Consider the following 21,085-nt stretch of genomic DNA (forward strand, 5'->3'; position numbering starts at 1 on the left):
CCCCATTTTTTAATACACCAGATGCAATGCAAGTTCTGGTACTGCCAGTCATTTTTTAGTAAGCTCACCGATTATTTTAATTGGCCTATAATGATTATACTGAAGCAGGCGCTTTACTAACAAGTCACCCAAATGCATTTTCAGTGACTCAAACCAGTTCAGGACCAAGTCTGTTTTTTTCATATAATTCCTCTTCATACGAATAACAAAGTCGATAGGACACCCCTTTGATACATCGTTGTTTTATTTCTTCAGTTATATTTGGGCTTGCAAGACATAAATTGTTAAAAGTAGCAAGAAGTTGTGCAGTTGGTAACAAGTTCAAAAAACGGTTCTGGTGCACTTACAGATGAACAAGATAAAACATTCGGGAATTTATTAGACTTTTATAGAATTGTACTCATCTATGGTCTACATACTTCAAAAATGATCTTGTAGGATATGAGAAAGTGGAGAAATTATTTGCCAGATTTTTACTAGAATTGGGGCTATGTACCTATTAGGGAAACGAATGTGTTGAGCTGATTTCGCTGAGAAGAGGATGCGGGGGTGTAATAGGCGGCTTTAATGTCAGGAAAAGGTGTGATACGGTAACACAGAGAAAGATTTCCAAGTGTGAGTTAGTCTGAAACAGTGAGACATAAAAGAGACGCAGCGACAGAACAAATCAATAATTTATTTGAATGTATAGGTCGGGAATTTGCTGTGGGCAGGAGAAAGTACAAGGTTTTGTGCTCTGATTGGCTGAATAAGACAATATAGATTCCTGAGGATCATTTATCACATCACGGAAACCCTACAGCACAGAAGGAGGCCATTCCGACCATGGAGTCTGCATCAACCGCAATCCCACCCAGGCCCTACCCCTATATCCCAACATATTTTACCCACTAGTCCCTCTAACCTACCCATCCCAGTACACTAAGACGCAATTTTAAGCATGGCCAATGGAACTAACTCGCACTGGGTTTAGAAATGGGCAAGTCACGTTGCGGATTAATAGAACCTTAGTTAGGCCACACTTGAAATATCGTGTCCAATTCTGGTCGCCACACTACCAGAAGGACATGGAGGATTTGGAGAGGGTACAAAAAATTTCCCAGGATGTTGCCTGCGATGGAGGGCATCTGCTATGAACAGAGTTGGAGAAACTTGTTTTGTTCTCACTGGAAAGACGGAGGTTGAGGGATGACCTGACAGAAGAGTACGAGGGGCATGGACTGCGCGGATCATCAGATGCCTTTTCCCAGGGTGGAAGAGTCAATTACTAGAGGACACATGTTTAAGATTCGACGGGCAAGGTTTAAAGGAGATGTACGAGGCAGAGTTTTCACACAGAGGGTGATGGGTGCCTGGAACTAGTTGTTCCGGGAGGTAGTGGAAGCAGATACGGTAGTGACTTTTACGAAGCGTCTTGTCAAACACATGGATAGAACGGGAGTAGAGGGATATGGTCCCTGGGGGGTAGGGGGTTTTAGAGAAGTCGAGTAGCATGGTTGGTGCAGACTTGGAGGGCCGAAGGACTGTTCCTATAAGGCAATTTTCTTTCTTTTTTGCTCTCATAATACAATCGAGAAAAAATAGGGAATACAGTTTTTATCGAGGGAAGTTATTTCGGAGTGAAATGAAGAAACACTGCTTCGCATGCATCATAGTTGACTCGGATGTTTTTCTCATATATCCCCTCATTTCGGTCATAACTCATTTTATTCATTAGACCCATGTTGACCATGTTTCCACTAAATTACTGACCATCGAACTCTTTTTTTTTGCCCCTACTTTGGTTGATGTCACTAACTGCTATCTCTCCTCAGATACTGTTCTTACTTTCACACCGATTACAATCAAACTTCTCCTTGAAACCAGACTTGTTCCTCTTTCCATGTGAGCTGCTACCGATTTTCAGTTAACATTTCCTCTCTAAACTACTTGAAGATATTACCGATCCCAAATCCATAATATTGTTCCATCAATTCCAGCATTGAATCCCCACAATCGCGTTTCTGCTTCTGCCACAATACTGATATGTCCCTTATCAAAGTTACATTCTATTCAACTGCAACGACAGCAAACTGTTACTGTTTTTTCCAGTTTTAAAGGTTTTTTTGCAGTTTCTTTATTATTGTCACAAGTAGACTTACAGCTATCGGTTGCAATCCAAACTGCAATTACTGTAATGAAGTTACTGTGAACATTTCCTAGTCGCCACACCCCGGCACCTGTACGGGTACAATGAGAGAGAATTTAGCGTCGCAAAAGCACCTAATCAGCCCATCTTTCGGACTGTGGGAGGCAACGGAGCACCCACACAGATATGGGAAGAACGTGCAGACTATGACCCAAGCCGGGCATTGAAACCGGGTTCTTGGCGCTGTGAGGCCGAATTTCTAACCACCGTGACGCCCTACTGCTTCTTCTTTTTGCATTGGCGTCGCTCTTTGACACGATTCCACACACGATCCAACAATTCTCCATCGTTAATCAGTTGCTTGGACCTATTGTCATGATCTGGTTCCATTGTTATTTATCAGATAATATCCACAGAATTGTCTGCAATGGCTTCTCTTCCTGCTCCCATGCCAGCAACTCAACAGTATGTCCCTGGCCCCATTCTTTTTCCCATCCACATGCTTCCCCTTGTCGGCATCATCTGAAAGCACATCAGACTTTTTATGCACTCTGAAAGCACGTAGCTCTATCTCACCATCGTGTCACAAACAATTCTACTGTGATGATCAGAAATCTCCTCCAACTATTGAGAGGAATAAATTCGTTGCGCGGCGAGGGTCACTTTGATCCTATTGAGGCTCTTAAGTGACCTATTACGAATCAGTCAAGTGCTTCGTCCTGTCCGCACTATAATTATTCTCCTGGCTGGGACCGGACTATGTCAAGACAATAATCTAACAGACGGAGCTTAGTGTTGGTGCCCGGCAAGGGGAACCCCACCAATTCCCTCAGTGGGATTTGCAAATCGGCTGCACCAAAGCCCCAAAAACCTCTGTTATTTGGCCTACATCAGGTTTCATCTTTCGAGACCAGTTGTAATCCGAACTGTCGCCACCGCTCCAACCTACAGTGTTGCTGCACTAACGGTTGGCCGTCAGTCCTCTGAGGTGGTAACTCCTCCGCAGAAGGGTGTGCATGTCTTGCCCATGGCTGATTTCTGCCCCCACCATATATCCAATGACTGCGGAGCACACAGAATGAGCGGGGAAGTGAGTTGGCGGAGCAGACAAACCGACTCTCCCAAAGACCCTGCCCTTGCAACTGGAGGCTCCAGCCGGATGTTTGCCCTGGCGGTGAAATCCAGATTCGACTCAGGATCTGTCGACAATTGTTTAGGATAGAACAAAGAGAAGTGACGATGGCCAGTTAATCCAAGGCATTCTCTCGCCATAATCTTTCAATTGTTCTTAGCTTCAAACGTAATTTCTAATGACATTTAGAAGAGACTTCTGAATATTTTCCGTCATCATTTAAACTTTTGCATTCCTAATCATAAAAACTGGCTATGTAGCTTTATGTCCCCAAAATATGTGTACATAGAAAGGATAAACAGCTGGTTCGCTCCAAAGGGAAACACAATTGATAAATGACTTCGTAACCTTATATTGAGCTCAGTTCCCAAACATTTCACAGAAGAATACAACACAAAAATACCATTGACCCAGTGTACTCTTTGAAAGAGCTATCCAAGTCATCGCACTCCAGAGCTCGATTAGCATTTCATGGAGACATCGGTTTCATTAATCTATCCCATCTTCATCCTGAAGTTATAATTGGATTTGTTTCCTATGCTCTTCCAGTGACATTCAGATCAACAAAACTCATTGCATACATTTTCATCCGGCACCTTTGGAGGCGCAATTTTCATTCTGTTTCTGTCTCCACAGATGCTTCCAGACCAGTTGATTTGTTTCCCGAATACTCTGGGGTTTTTTAGTTACTTCTTGCCTTTGGCACTTTGACACAGTGCTTAGCATTGCGAATTCTCCCTTCGTGTACCCAAACAGTTGCCGGAGTGTCGCGGCTGGGGGATTTCACAATAATTTTATTGCGGTGTTAATGTACGCCGACTCGTGACACGAATACATCAATTTCAAATTGTAAAGTTAAACGATAAAAAAAATTCAAAGAGTGGGCGACATCCGATAGAAATTGAGTCTGGGGAATTTGTGGCGAACAAAAGGATTGCAGGTGAAGAGAACAGGCATTTTGCTTTAGTCTTCATTGTAGAGGAGACAACTTGCATGTAGAAATAGCTGTAGAGCAGGAAATTCGAATGACATTAAGAACGTTGTTGAAGATGTCGGTTGCTAAGTCTTCAGATCCTGATGGCTTTCACCCAAAGGTCTTCAAAGAAGTGACAAATGAGATAATTGAAAAATTCGTTTTAATGTTCCAAAATTCCCCAGATTCTGGGAAGCCTTCGTCAGATTGCAAAAAGCGACCATAGTACCTTAATACAATAGGAAGAAACGACCTATAGCAGGAAACAGCATATGTTAACTGAACAACGCCAGTTAGCTGAACATGTGACATATAAGGAAAATGTTAGCAGCGGTTATTAAGGTTTGATAGCAGGGCACATAAGTAAAATCACGGTTATCAGATAGAGCCAACACAGTTTTGTCAAACGGAAGTCATGTTCAATCAATTTACTGGAGTGATCTGAAGAAGTAGCAAGCTGTGGATAAAGGGGAGCAACTGGATGTACTGTGTTTTCCAGTAAGCATTTAATAAGATGTCACAGCAAAGGCTATTGCGGAAAATGAGAGTTTATCGTGTGGGGTCATGGACAGAAAATTTGCGAGCGAACACGAAACAGAGAGTAGGCAAAAGAGACAATTTTCTGATTGGCAAGATGTAAGGGATGGTGAGCTACGCTGATCAGTGCTGTGGCCTCAACTCTTTACAATTTATATAAATAATGGTATATTTTCAGTATGGTACCAGGTATGTTCTAACTGTCTGCTATGTTTTACATGCGCTCTGATATTCGCCTCTTCTTCCCCCAAATTCCTTCACTCCTGGCCTCTAATTCTCATCTCTTCATACCTCCGTAAATGAAAAGAAAACTTGCGCCACTGCCGCTTTGGCCTTTCTTCGTTGTTATTTTTGGAACCATTTCAGGTGAACAGGCTTTTTCCGTGACACGTAAACCAATCTGGAATGGAGATTCATTATCAATAGAACTGCTAACAGCGTGTCACCAATATGGCCGGTCATGTATTATGCATATGTTTCCCTAATAGCACAAATGTCTTTGATTTGATTTAGTTTGATTTATTACTATTTTATATAATAGCATAGATTGACAAGTATTCTTTCTTACATGCATTTCCGACAAAGCATACCGTTCATAGTGAAGGAAAGGAGAGAGTGCAGAATGTAGTGTAACAGTCATAGCTAGGGGTAGAGAAACATCAACTTAATGCGAGTTCGGCGCATTCAGAAGTCTGAGGGCAGCAGGGAAGAAGCTGTTCTTAACTTGGTTGGTACGTGTCCTCAGACTTCTGTATCTTTTTCGCGATGGAAAACGTGGAGTCACAATTGTACTCAGTAAAGATGCCAGATTTCCTGTCGGGAATGATTTTAATAAAGCGAATGTTTTTTTTTTCAGCAATTCAGTAGTTTCATGGTTAACATTATTATAACTGGTTTTGTTCAAGATTTATTGCCAGATACCATGATGGGATTTAGAATCATTGCTTGTTCCAGGATTCTGCAAAACTAATCCGGCAATTAGTCGCCGGTCTACATCTTCCGACACGCTTTACAGTGTTAGTTCCTGCTCCCTTGTTTGAGGCTGCGCCTGCGCCTGCCTTTGAAGCATTTGAAATGCATCATAACAGTACGGATCGGATTTACGCTTAATTTACTAGAGACTGAACACTGCTTCACCCAACACAGCAGTGCGGATAACCCTTATGTAGGAATGGTGTTTTCTTTCTTCAAAATTGCTACCAGAACTCCCGAATTTGTCCTGAATTTTGTGTTATAATTATCATTTCATTCTCCCTGTTTTCTCCTGGACTATGCACAATAGATGAAAGAAGTCGAAACTGAATTCCAATGATCCTGTGCGCGTGTTGCGGCTGAACCAGCAGATGGCAATATTGTACTTGGTATACCAAGGACCGTGTTATTCCATGAGGTGTATTCAAAATATCAATTCCTGGCAAAATACGTGGACACTTGGAAAATAGGGATTTGGACATGAAAGTCGTTTTCAGAATATTCTCATTAGGTATTGTCAATTAATTTGGATGTTTCATGAGTTCCCCTTTTTAATGGTGAATGTCCATAATATCAGATAATCCGAATGATTAGAAACAGTAAGAAACCAGTGTCACTAAATGTGTTACTATCACTTCCTTTCCTGCGTCATTCACTAAAGATAATGCTGACAGCGCCACATTAATGGATCCGAAGGTTCAGAAATTTGGTAGGATAAAAATAGACAAAAAGGGCGCAAGTACGAATCATACGATCATATGAATTGGAACGAAATTCAGGCCGAAGATCGTGACTCATGAGACCGTGGGCTCGACCCCACATTCGGTCTGCCCCTATGGTCTTTGGGTCCCTTTTCAATCAGAAATCTATCGAATTCTGCATTTTTTAATGGGATGTGGGCATCGCTGGTTCGACCAGCATTAATTCCTCACCTCGAATTACCCTCGAGATGATGGTGCTGAACTGCTTTGTTGAATTAGCGCAGTCCCTGTGGTCTAAGTAAGCAATATATCCCCAGGTCAGATTGCGAATGAGTTGGAGGAGAGCGCTAAAGTGATAGTGTTCCCATGTGTCTACTGCCTTTGTCCTTCTGGACGGTAGAGGTGTGATTTTGTAAGATGTTGCCCATGGATGTTGGATGGGTTTTTGCAGAGCATCATGCCGATGATACCAACTGCTGCCACTGTTCATCGTGACGGAGGCAGTTTGTCGAACAGGTGCCAGTCAAGATTTGTCGTGTATAGTGTGAGCTTCTAGAAAGTTACAGAAGCTGCACTCTCCTGGCTAGTGCAAATATTCCATCACACTCCTGACTTGTGCCTCGCAGATGGTGGACAGGTTTGGCGAGTAAGGAAGTGAGACACATGCCACAGGGTTCATGAATTCTGACCTGCTCTTGTAGCCACCATATTTAAATATCAAGACCAGTTCAGTTTCTGGTCAATGGTCGGCCTTAGGAAGTCGATAGTGACGGCATTACCGTTGAATGTCAAGGGATAATGATTAGTTGTTGGAGATGGTCATTTCTTGGCACTACTTTGTCCCGAAGGATACTTGCCACTTGCCAACTCAAGCTTGGATATTGCCCTGGACTTACTGAATTTGGGCATGGACGGGTTTCAGTCTCTGAGGATGCGGGATGGTATTGTACGGCATGTGATCATCCCTATTGCTGGCATTATGATGCAAGGAACGTTACTGATAGAGCAGCTGAAGATAGTTGGGCCGAGGATACCATCTTGAGAAACTCCGAGGATTCCATCTTGAGAAGTGTGCAAATTAGAGGATTGAACTCTAACCACAGCAAGACTCTTCCTCTGTGCCAGGTATGACTGCAGCTAGCGTAGAATTTTCCCTCTGAATCTCATTGACTCCATTATTCGTCGAGCTCCTTAATTCCACCCGTGCTGCTTCGACGTCAAAGGCAGTCACTTCACATCTGACATTCAATTACTCTTGTCCATGTTTGACCCAAGGCTGTAATGAAGTCAGGCGCTGACTGAGTAACGCGATCCAAACTATGTGTCAGTGAGTAGGTTCCTGCTAAATTCCTGCCGTTTGATTGCGCTGTTAATGACCCCTTCCATCAACTTGCTGATGATCTGGAGTGGCCTGACGGCTGATGAATAAGGTTGGAGATGCCCTTCTTTTTGCATAGAGGACATAACTGGGCAATTTTCTGCAATGACGGGTAGATGCCAATGTTGTAGATGCACTGAAACAAACTGAGTGGCGGGGCCGCATGGTTTGGAGCAGAAGTCTTCAGGACTGTGGACAGAATATTGTTAGGGCCCAAAGCCTTTGCAATTTCCAACGCGATTGGACATTTCTTGGTATCACGTGGAGTGAATTGAATTGGCTGAAGCTTGACATCCGCGATGTTGACCATTTCTTTAGAAGGCCAAGATGGATCATTCACTTCGCACATGTGGCAAAAGATTGTTGCGAAGGCTTTAGCCTTATCTTTTTCACTGATCATTGAGGATGTGCACATTTGTGATGTCTTCTCCTCCAGTGAGTTGTTTAATTATCCAATACCATTCACAATGGGATATTCCTGGTAAAGAGAGTTCCACAAGCTTATGTCTCCCACGGAAAATGAAATTCTCTTTATCTCCATTTCAACTGGAAAACCTCCTAATTTAGTTCATGTCCCCTCCTTCTAGTCTCCTTGGAGGGGAGGCACTTCCTCAGCATTCACCATCTCAACTTCCCTCAGGATAGTAGATGTTTCGGCAGGATCACCTCGAATTCTTCTAGATTCTAATGGGTACGAGACCCAGCTGTCCAATCGTTCCCTATATGATATCCCTTTCATCTGATGGGCAAACCTTTCTCCGAATGTTGCAGGTGCTATTGTATCCATTCTGAGGTACGCGGGCTAAGAGGAAAGTACTTTAGATGTGCTCGCGACAAAGCACGACAAATTTGTAGCGAATCTTCCCTACTTTTATATTCCATTCCACTTGCAATAGGTGACAACATTGCATTTGCTTTCCTAATCACTTACAGCTTCATGCTCAAGTTTTGTGAATCACGTTCCAGGGCACCCAGATCCCGCAGTGCTGCAGACCTTTGCACTCTCATCTACGTGTGAATAATTTGCTGCTTTCCATTCTTCCTGTCAAAGTGGACCAATTCGCATTTCACCACATTGTACTCCACCTGTTTCTTTTTACCACTCACGTAGCCTATCTCAATCCCTTTCTATGCCAATTATGATAACTTCACAATTTTCTTTCCCTCCTGTACTAAAGTCGTGAGAAAAAGTTGCAATCAATCCGTCCCATCATTCATGTCATTTCTATAAATTGCTAATAGTTGAGCCTCCAGATGTAATCCTCCGACACACCGCCCACTCCCCCCTCAACAGAAAAATGGCTCAGTTACCCCACCTCTCATTTCGCATAATGGATTTTTCGACGTTCCTTTTCCAGAGTAACCACACTTATTTTAGTGAGCATTTTCCTTTTTAAACGCATGTTGATACTCTTACATTCTTTTAATATATCCAGCTAACATTCTCTCATACTCTAAGTTCTCCTTTGTCATTACTTTATTTGTCAATCTTTGTCGGTTTTTATATTCTTCCCAATCTTTAGCTCTGCCACTAATCGCAAACTTTTACTCTTTTGCTTCCACTCGGGCTCAATCATTGGAGATGTTGGGACTTTAACATCTCCATGAAGTAGGCCCGCTTTCTGTCTGTTATTTCAGCTGCATACCGTCTTCAGTCAACTTTAACCTGTATTCCTGGCCCTATGCCAATCATTTTCCGATTCGACTCACAGGCCATGAGGGTGGTTCCTCTCTCGCTGCTCCTGTCTTGTTGTATTTAACTGAACTAGTGTCTGTCTCCCTTCCTCTCTCCACTCTGCAGATGTCAACTCTGTGCATTCCACCCACAGGCAAGGCCTTAAACCTCTCAATCTCTGGGTACTGACTGCACTGCATGACGTGGACCTGAGACATATCGTTTCAGTAAATGCCCTGCGATCTTTTTCAGCCTAACAACTTTAATGATCTGTTCCTGATCCCCCTGCCTGACCGCCGCATGGAAATTTTCCCACTAATGGAAAAATTTTAATATTCCTTCTCCACTCTTCATTCTGTCGACACGGGGGGTCAGTAAAATTCCAACAACCGAGTCCAAATGCAAGCAAATATGTTTACCCTTTTATCTTTGTTAGACCCCAGATACAGTATTAGTCCAATTCTTGACAATGTTCTTCCAAAGTATTTCAGAGCTTTGGAGAGTGTGGAGGAAGGTGTATTAGCATGTTTCCAGGATAAAAGTCCTCAGTTAGATGTAAGGACGAGAAACGTGGAGTTGTTCTCCTTAGAGCCGCACAGTAGATTTGATAAAGATGTTCTTAAAGGTGTTGGATAAAGAAAGTAGGAGCTGCTTCAAATGTCGGGAAGTTTGATCACCAGAAGGCAAACATCTGAAATAACCTGTGAACAGCAACAGGAACAGAAGAGGGCTGGTGGTGGGTAAATATGTTCCGACTCTTAATGATCTGGAGACAACTGGATCAAGGGCTATTGGAAGAGGATTTAACAATCCCTGTCAAAAAGGTGGAAAATATGTGGAAGGCTGGAGTAAGATCAAGACAGAAATTCCAGTTCTATCGCTCCTTTACAGAACCGACATGGATGCGATGGGCTGATTGCCCTCTTTCTGTGATCAACCTTCTCGAATTCTTTATACTGACACAACTGCCTCTGCACCGCGATCGGCAGCTCTCCAGGCGAAGGAATCAATTCATTTCTTCTCGTTCTCCTCTGTGCGCCTCAGCTGCATAACCAAAATGTTACTTCTCACAATTGTTCAAGGACACACGGGGTGAAGGTGTGTGACAAGCTAATGTTATCAACATTGAAAGGGCTTGCCAGATTTTGTTTAATTTTTCAAATGAGGGAGCAATAGGACATTGTTCGATGGCTTCTGCAATACTGTCGTGCGGCGGGAGGAGAGGGTGGTGTTGAGGGGGAGGGTCACCGGTCATCAGAAATCTGATTTTAAAAACTGCTATTTTCAGCTCATTCCGACGTCGGCAAATGCATTGACATTCTCAAACTCATTGTTTCCTATGACAGCAAATATGCCCCTCAAATCAAACAACGAAAGTCATGCGAAAGCTCTGTTTCCGAGAGCATTTCACTTTGCCAAGGCTTAACTCACTGTGTATGCCCTGGGTTTCCAACACTTGAATAAAGCTGAGTGGGCAGTCTTGGCACTTAATCACATTCTAGGTAGGTAATAAAATGTTCTTCGGGACTTGTCTATCATTCACTCACTTAGCATAGCCATCTATATATGTATCTATCTACCTATCTGACTATCTATCTCCATCCCTGTCTATCTATCTGTCTGCCTGTCCATCTATCCATCCATTCATCTATCTATCTACCTGTCATCCATCTATCTGTTTCTCTGTCTATCTATCTATCTATCTATCTATCTATCTATCTATCTATCTATCTATCCATCAATCGCGAAAAGCCAATAAGGAGCGTGGGCTTACGCCTCTCTGTGTGCACATGAAATCTCAACTCACAGTTTTCGTCTTTAATTTATTCACCAAGGACGTTACGCCTATTAAACAGCTCACTGCCCGCAACATTTATTTATTGTAATCTGCAGTTTCCAGAGATCAAGCCACGATTCATTTAATCTTTTTTATGTTTCACCGCACCGTTTGTTTTTTTTTGGTGGGGGGAGGGATGTTGGGTATTGAGCCATTTTACATGCTGTTCTGTGCCTCGGGAGATTTATATTTCTTCGTTTCCAAAATGGCTGGCATGCTCATTCTGCAAATATCAGACAATACCGAAATGGAGATCTTCGGCCTAATATCACGTGACAGGAAATTTGCATATCTAATTCATATTCATTCGCCTTGCGGTGTTTGAGTCTTTTTAAGGAGGTTGCAATGGACTCAGAAGCGCGTTCGTGTCAGGATTTATTTTCCTTCTTCCTGTCCCCAAACCTTCACCATGACACAATCGATTGGAGTTCTCGCCGCACTGATGCTCTGTTTCCACAGTAAGTACGGGCGTCGGCCTGAAGTAATGCTCATTTTTTCACATTATCTGCTTTTGAGTTTGTGTTTTAACGAACATGAATTGTGAGCTATATTGAACATTTCACAGTGTGTGACTGACAATACTTTGCATTTCACCAGGTACAACTGCAGATCCTGTCCTGACCCAACCAGGATCCATTTCGTCCTCACCGGGAAAGACCGTCACCATCACTTGCACCATGTCCGGAGGCACCATTAGCAGCTACTACGCGAGCTGGTACTGGCAGAAACCCGACAGCGCCCCTGTGCTTGTTTGGTCCGAGTACTCTGGTCTGGCTTCGGGTATTCCGAATCGATTCGCCGGGTCTGTGGACTCATCGAGTAACAAGATGCATTTAACCATCACCAACGTGCAATCGGAGGACGCTGCAGGTTATTACTGTGCTGCTGCTACGAGCAGCAGTCCATATAGAAGCATTTTCGGGAGTGGAACGAAGTTGAATCTGGGCAGTAAGTAAATCACTTAACTCTCCTCTAACATTTGTGATGCTTTCTAAATGACAAAATGTACTTGGAAACGGTCGGATAGGTGGACTGAATTAGTGCAAACCAAAATGATTGCTCCTAAAATATTGTTATGGGGGATCTTTGATTCAGCAGGAAATGATATTGCAGTGATAGCTGGACTCAGAACTTCGGCGATTTTCTGGAGTGTGTGCTGTTATGTGATAGGGTAAAGGGGCATTTTAATTACGAGTGAAACTCATTTCACTGGAAGCTTAGGGTCTGATTTGCTGGGACTGTGCAGAATTTTGAACCATCTGATCCAGCCGGCAGTGCGAGGAGATGATTGAGAATGCGGTTGCTAGGAAGATGGAGTGTTTCCCTTCGCTTAGCCAGTGTTAGGAGTGGAGTGCCCCAGCTGTATGAACACTGCGAGCGGAACTATAATTAGCAAGACGATAAACATTTCAAAAGTGAAAAAACAGACATGCAAATGAGCTAAATGGGGAAGTTTGTACAAGCTACAATCGGCCACCTAGTGTGGCCTATAATTCCATGATTGTATGAAGGGACACAGTGGTTCAGGTTCTTTCATACTCTGCCCCTGTAGTCTGGTTTCAAGGGTTAGAATTGCATTCAAAGCGTTCACATCAGGCTGTTTCATTCCATTTAAAGCAAGATTGCATTATGTCTGCGGAATGATACTGTGGGTGACTGGGTGCGACTCACTCCCACTGGTCCCCAAACTCACTGAAAACAGTTCAGTACAAGATTCTGAGCCTAATATTTTGCATTAATCCCGGGTGTGCAAAATAACAATATTGTTGCCGGAATTCCGCTAGTAATAATCGACCCTGATTGTTACTGGATCACACAGTAACAAACATCAATGACGTGCCGAATATTTGCTTTCTTCGGAAATTACGGTTCATTTTCTTCCCATCCAATCAGTTGTTTTGGAATGTCTCGGAATAAGGTTGTCAGGTTTTTGAGTATTGTTGTGGACTCGTTCAGATTGTTGTTGGTTCTCTGAGTGTCAGTTCGTAGTAATAGAACAAAAGATGGAGATTACTGCCAATACTGATTCATGGGATGTGATCAGAAAGGTAACATTCATTTCACCACCCCCATCTCCCCCGCCAAACATCCACGGATACAGTGACGGTGAGCCGCATTATCAAACCGATGTCGTCCATGTGTCATAGGTACACCGCAGAGCTGTTAGGAAGGGAGTTAAGAGGTTTTGGCCAGGCGACAGTGAAGGAAAGGCGGTACAGTTCTACTTTGGTATGCTGTGTGGCTTGTTGGGGATTTACCATTTGGTGTTGTAGCCGTGCATCTGGTGCCCGTGTGTTGGTCAAGTGGAAGACATGGCTGGTTTGGAAGCTGTTGTCGGAGTTCCGGCAGTGTGCCTTATAGATATCCAAACTGTAGCTCCTGTGCGTGAATGAGGGAGAAAAGCAATATAATACATTCGCAAAATCATAGAATGGTATATCTTTGGAAAATTCTTGCAATCTACTGGGCCAATCGTGTCTGCACTGGTTCACCAGGAACAATCTAACATTTATTCATTAGCCTTTAAATTACACATTCTATGTTCGTTTAAGTGTCCATTAATTTGCCAATAACAGCCTCTCCGGCAGTAGGTTCCACATCCCCTAAACCCTCTGGGTGAAACTATTCCCTTCCAATCCCCGCGAAACCTTCTACTTCTAACGACAAATCCAAGTCCTGTTCTTATCGACCCCTCAACCATTGGCAATACCGTTTTCCGATCCATTCTGCCCAAACACCTCAGCATATTATGCCTTCAAATGGATTTACTTTCAGCCTCGTCTGTTCCGAAGAAAAGGGACAATTCAATACTTACTTATAACTAAATATTCCATTCCAGCCGACATCCCTCTAGATCTCCCTGTACTCGTTCTCGTACAATTACATTTTTCCTATGCATCTTTCCAGCAGTTTCAGCATAACCTCAAAGTTCTAACAATCTCTACCTCAGCTTATAAATGTAAATGCCTCCTATGCCTTCTTTACTACTGTATCCAGCTGCTCAGCCGCCTTCAGAATCTGTGGACCTGCGTTTTCTGTTCACTAATTTTCTCTACATTTCTCGGCATTTTCCCATCTGTACAGTGTACTCGCTTGTCTTGTTGGTCTTCCTCAAGTGCAGCTCCTCACACTTTTCGGCATTTAATTCCATTTGTCGCCGGTGCACTAATCTAACTAGTCCATTGTCTTCCTGAATTATCCAGCTTTCTTGTTCGCAATCACACTGCCAAATTTGTATAATCGAACAACAATCATACAGGCACTCATTGATATACGGACCCTTTGTTCCGTGCCTCTGAGCCAATTTTGGATCCAACCTGTTCATTCCGTGTGTGAACTTAACAAGGGCCTTGCTAAAATCCATGTGGACTATATCAAAAATATTGCCATCATTCACCGCTTCATGCTGCCTGCTCAAAAATACCAATTAACGCTATGGGGTGAGATTTTCCGGCAGCAAAGCCGTGATCTCTATATTTGATTATGCCGCGTTTATTCCATTAGGTCTCCCTTCAGTGAGGTTAAGTTCACTGGCCTATACTTATGCCACCCGCCTTTCGCCCTTTGACAATTTCATCTCTCTTCCTGCCTCCGAGAGTCAAACCTGCTCCGGGCCCGATTGGAAAACTGTGGTCAGGGTCTCTTCCCTTCTCAATCTTACTTTCCCTTTTTTATTACTTGCTTCTTCAAGTCATTTGTTTACTGGGCGATACTACGGTGAAATGAACCAGCATGAGGCAAAAAGGGACAAAATGCTTTTGAATATTTGAGTTGTTACTTTAAGAAATCAGATCTGGTGAAAATGCCGGTGTAAAAATAATTCACTTAAGTCCACTAAATAGAAGTCGATCTTCACACTTGCTCATCGGTGCAAACATTTGAGATGATCCAGCGAAACTCTCGGGGGCGCAGGAAGAAGATACCAGTTTTGAAATAAGTGGTTGCGGCATTTGTCTGCCGACTCAGTTTCAACATCCAAATTACATTCCAACAAAAATATAAGACCAATTTCTAGCTCCAAAGACAATTGATTTTTTACCGACAGCGACAAAACCCATATTGCTGTTGGAGCCGACATGATACCTCAATGTCAGGGCGAATTGTAAAAGGTTAGCCTGATACTTTTAGTTTGAAATGGATATTCATATTTGAACCCTTTCTTCGAAACCTTACAATATATTAACGTATTTACTGAGCGTTTCCCCATTGACTGTGATAGATGGTAACTTAAGCGGTAAATGGTCACTTAAAGAGACAAGATTCTGATACAACGCCCTTTCAGCTTTGCGAATATCGACTAATGTCAAAGGAACGAAAATGCAAATCTGCATTGACTTAGCGCCGACCACGGCCTCAGAACATCCTCACAATTAAGTGTGAAGTAGAATCATTCTTCCAATGTCAGAATCATGGCTCCCTACCTAAGCACATAAAGATCTCACAGTCCATCTGCTTTGACGACAAGGTGTGTGAGATAAATAATTATGAGGACATGTTTGATTTATTACTGGCCTTTTGAGGGTGTCATTAAGTTATGTTGTTATATATTAGAATTGTTTACAATATTTATTAGAAACTCTTCCTCTCAGCTACAACAAATCGTTTGTGACACTCCACTCCGAAAAAATGTCTCCAAACATTTCCATTGCGACCGGGAGATATTTGTTAAGATTTACGCTGCATCGTCGCTGTTGGTCTGGGCGGGACACGGTGTAAAGCCGTAGCAAAGAATGTTCACAAACCCAAATATCAGTCCAGTATGTAGGACTTGCGTCAGAGAAGTAACTGGTGACAGAAGCAAACAATCGATTCCATTGTTTAGAATCGAGGTTTTGGAGTTGCAAACTCCAGAAATGTAGCCGTCAGCATAGGTTCCAATATTGACTCCAAATTCTGAGTGATTAGTGTTATTCTGAAATTCTCGGTGTTCGCGATATTGGCTCGGACTGCGTTGCCTCAGATCACAAGTGGATGTATTGAAACTCCCTTCCTATTTTTCTCTTTAATATTTCAAACTCCACTATTTCCTTTAGATCAGATTTTATTTGTATGTTCCTGTCCTTTCAGGGAAAAAAGAATAACCTTCTCAGGTTGTACATGTTCTAGAAACAGAGTCCCGGCCTTTTTGCATTTGGCATCAATAAGACTCCAATGTATAAAATCTATACATTCTTGTAGAATAATACCGACTTAAAAAAAAAAATTTGAAGCAGGTGGAACAATGACTCAGTCATTTATGCTGATTTTTAATGGATGTGCGATCCTTGTCTCTACTTTCCAGGTCCACGGAGCCCCACTGTGTCTCTCCTTCCGCCTTCATCGGATCAAATCACAGCGAAGAACATGGCGACCCTGGTGTGTTTGGTGAGCGGTTTTAACCCGGGAGCTGCGGAGATTGAATGGACTGTCGATGGCAGCGTCAGAGGGAATGGGGTTGAGACCAGTCGGATCCAGCAGGAGGCGGACAACACGTTCAGTGTGAGCAGTTATCTGACTCTGTCAGCCTCAGAGTGGAACTCACACGAGCTTTACTCCTGTGTGGTTAAACACGAGACTCAAGCAAACCCGCTTCGAACAAGCATCTCCAGATCCAGCTGTATGTGATACATGCATCGAAAGCGTTTTTGTATTTTGCCGTTAGTAAAGTTTTATTTCGAAATAAATTCGGCAAATAGTGGAACATTTCAAACAGTTCATCACAGTTTGTAGCAGATCGGCTGATTCCCTTAATTTCAATTTAACTGTGTTCACTCTGAATGGATCAAAGCTTCAGTGTAATGTCATTGATACCGCTGTGTAATAAAATCATTATCCCGTTATCGCGTCTCATGTTCTGTTATTCTCTCTCTTCCCCTTAAAAACAATTAATGACAACATTCTAAAAGGAATTAAATAGTGAGATTATATCATTGTGATATTCTGCACATTTTATTTAAAGTCAGTGACATCCAGGCGCAACAAGGAGACGGTCGATGACATTAAATTGAAGTAATATTGCAATTTTTTTAAATGGACTGAGTTACATTCTGGTATTGTGATGAAAGGGCAGAACTGCGAGTACAGATTACAAAAATACATTAAAGGGCAGACAGTTCTTAACCTCCTGGTTCCAAAAATTCAGGGCAAACTCTGTCACTGCCTCATTTCTTAATACACCAGATGCAATGCAAGTTCTGGTAGTGCCAGTCATTTTTTAGTAAGCTGACCGATTATTTTAATAGGACTATAATGATTATACTGAAGCAGGCGCTTTACTAACAAGTCACCCAAATGCATTTTCAGTGACTCAAACCAGTTCAGGACCAAGTTTGCTATTTTTTACTCCTTCATCTTAATACGAATAACAAAGCCGATAGGACGCCCCTTTGATACATCGTTGTTTTACTTCTTAGTTAGATTTGGGCTTGCAAGACATAAATTGTTAAAAGTAGCAAGAAGTTGCGCAGTTGGTGAAAAGTGCAAAAAAATGGTGCCGGCGTACTTACACAAGAACAAACCAAAACATTCGTGGATTTATTAGACCTTTACAGAATTGTACTCATCTATGGTCTACATGCTTCAAAAATGATCTTGTAGGATATGAGAAAGTGGAGAAACTATTTGCCAGATTTTTACTAGAATTGGGACTATGTACCTATCAGGGAAATGAATATGTTGGGCTGGTTTCGCTGAGGAGAGGATGCGGAGGTGTAATAGGCGGCTTTAATGTTAGGAAAAGATGTGTTAAGGTAACACAGAGAAAGATTTTCAACTGTGAGTTAGTCTGAAACAGTGAGACGTAAAAGAGATGCAGCGACAGAACGAATAAATAATTTCTTTGAATGTATAGGTCGGGAATTTGGTGTGGGCAGGAGAGAGAAAGTACAAGGTTTTGTTCTCTGATTGGCTGAGTACAACAATATAGATTCCTGAGGATCATTTATCACATCATAGAAACCCTACAGCTCAGAAAGAGGCCATTCCGCCCATCGAGTCTGCACCAACCGCAATCCCACCAAGGCCCTACCCCTATATCCCTACATATTTTACCCACTAGTCCCTCTAACCTACCCATCCCAGGACACTAAGAGGCAATTTTAAGCATGGCCAATCAACCTAACTCGCATTGGGTTTAAAAAGGGGCAAGTCACGTTGCGGCTGTATAGAACCTTAGTTCGGCCACACTTGAAATATAGTGTTCAAATCCGGTCGCCACACTACCAGAAGGACATGGAGGATTTGGAGAGGATACAAAAAAGTTCCCAGGATGTTGCCTGGTATGGAGGGCATCGGCTATGCGGAGTGCTTGGAGAAACGTGGCTTGTTCTCACTGGAAAGACGGAGGTTGAGGGGTGAACTGACAGAAGAGTATGAGAGGCACGGACAGCGCGGATAATTAGATGCCTTTTCCCAGGGTGGAAGAGTCAATTACTAGAGGACACATGTTTAAGATTCGACGGGCAAGGTTTAAAGGAGATGTACGAGGCAGAATTTTCACGCAGAGGGTGATGGGTGCCTGGAACTCGTTGCTCCGGGAGTTAGTGGAAGCAGATACGATAGCGGCTTTTAAGGAGCGTCTTGTCAAACACATGGATAGAACGGGATTAGAGGGATATGGTCCCTGGAAGGGTAGGGGGTTTTAGATAAGTCGAGTAGCATGGTCGCTGCAGGCTTGGAGGGCCGAAGGACTGTTCCTATGCTGCAATTTCCTTTGTTCTTTGCTCCAATAATATAATCCAGAAAAAATAGAGCATACACTTTTCTTAGAGTGAAGCTATTTTGGAGTGAAATAGAGAAACACTGCTTCGCATGCATCAGAGTTGACTCGGATGTTTTCCTCATATATCCCCTCATTTCGGTCACAACTCATTTTCTCCATTAGACCCGTGTTGACCATGTTTCCACTAAATTACTGACCATCGAACTTTGTTTTTTTGCCCCCACTTTCGGTGATGTCACGAACTGCTATCTCTCCTCAGATACTGTTCTTACTTTCGATTACAGTCAAACTTCTCCTTGAAACCAGACTTGTTCCTCTTTCCTTGTAAGCTTCTACCGATGTTCAGTTAACATTTCCTCTCTAAACTACTTGAAGATATTTCCAACCCCAAATCCATAATATTGTTCCAACAATTCCAGCATTGAATCCCCACAATCGCGTTTCTGCTTCTGCCACAATACTGATATGTCCCTTATCAAAGTTACATTCTATTCAACTGTAACGATAGCAAACTGTTACTGTCAGTTTTCAGTTTTCAAGTTTTTTTTCGCAGTTTCTTTATTATTGTCACAAGTAGACTTACAGCTATCGGTTGAAATCCAAACTGCAATTAGTGCAATGAAGTTACTGTGAAAATTTCCTAGTTGCCACACCCCGGCACCTGGACGGGTACAATGAGAGAGAATTTAGCATCGCCAAAGCACCTAATCAGCCCATCTTTCGGACTGTGGGAGGCAACGGAGCACCCACACAGACACTGGAAGAACGTGTAGACTGTGCACAGACTGTGACCCAAGCCGGAAAGTGAAACCAGGTTCATGGCGATGTGAGGCAGCAGTGCTAACCACTGTGCGGCCCTACTGCTCATACTTTTTGGATTGGCGTTGGTCCTTGACACGATTCTACACACGGTCCAACAGTTCTCCATTGCTAATCAGTTCCTTGGGCCTATTCACATGATCTGGTTCCATTATTATTTATCAGATAATATCCACAGATTTGTCTGCAATGGCTTCTCTTCCTGCTCCCATGCCACCAACTCAACAATATGGGAAGTGAGGAAGTGAGTTGGCGGAGCAGACAAACCGACTCTCCCAAAGACCCTGCCCTTGCAACTGGAGGCTCCAGCCCGATGTTTGCCCTGGCTGTGAAATCCAGATTAGAGTCAGGATCAGTGGACAATTGTTTAGGATAGAACAAAGAGAAGTGACGATGGCCTGTTAATCCAAGGCATTCTCTCGCCAAAATCTTTCAATTGTTCCTCGCTTCACATGTAATTTCTATTGACATTTAGAAGAGACTTCCGAATCTTTTCCGTCATCATTTAAACTTTCGCATTCCTGATCACAAAAACTGGCTTTGTAACTTTATGTTCCCAGCTAAAGGAAAAGATGTGTACACAGAATGGATAAACAGCTGGTTCCCTCCAAAGGGAAACACAATTGAAAACTAACTTCGGAACATTATATTGAGCTCAGTTCCCAAACATTTCACAGAAGAATAGAACACAAAAATGCTACTGACCCAGTGTGCTCTTTGAAAGATCTATCCATGGAACCGCGCTCCAGAGCTCGATCAGCATTTCATGCAGACATCGGTGTCATTAATCTATCCGATCTTCATCCTGAAGTTAGAATTGGATCGGTTTCCTGTGCTCTTCCAGAGAAATTCAGATCAACAAAACTCATTGCATATATTTTCATCTGGCGCCTTTGGAGACGCAATTTTCACTCTGTTTCTGTCTGCACAGATGCTTCCAGACCAGTTGAATGCTTCCCCGAATACTCTGGGGTTTTTAGTTACTTTGGCACTGTGGCACAGTGCTTAGCATTGCTAATTCTCCCTCAGTGTACCCAGACAGGTGCCGGAGTGTAGCAACTAGGGGATTTGACAATAATTTTATTGCGGTGTTAATGTGCGACTACTCGTGACACTAATACATCAATTTCAAATTGTAAAGTTAAACGATAAAAAAACGTTCAACGAGTGGGCGACAGTTCGATGGAAATTGAGTCTGGGGGACTTGTGGCGAACGAAAAGATTGCAGATGAAG

General features: G+C 42.8%; 1 protein-coding gene across 1 annotated transcript; it reads left to right on the forward strand.

Annotated features, from left to right (window-relative positions):
- The first annotated feature begins 11,742 nt into the window (after positions 1 to 11,742).
- On the forward strand, positions 11,743 to 16,937 carry LOC145356136 (immunoglobulin lambda-1 light chain-like). Its single transcript, XM_080208747.1, has 3 exons — positions 11,743 to 11,791; positions 11,931 to 12,281; positions 16,615 to 16,937. Exons 1-3 carry the CDS (start codon positions 11,743 to 11,745, stop codon positions 16,935 to 16,937), a joined length of 723 nt encoding a protein of 240 aa, XP_080064873.1.
- Positions 16,938 to 21,085: the final 4,148 nt, after the last annotated feature.

The sequence above is a fragment of the Carcharhinus amblyrhynchos genome, chromosome 20, assembly GCF_965287045.1.
Source record: "Carcharhinus amblyrhynchos chromosome 20, sCarAmb.v2.hapA, whole genome shotgun sequence".
NCBI lineage: Eukaryota > Metazoa > Chordata > Chondrichthyes > Carcharhiniformes > Carcharhinidae > Carcharhinus > Carcharhinus amblyrhynchos.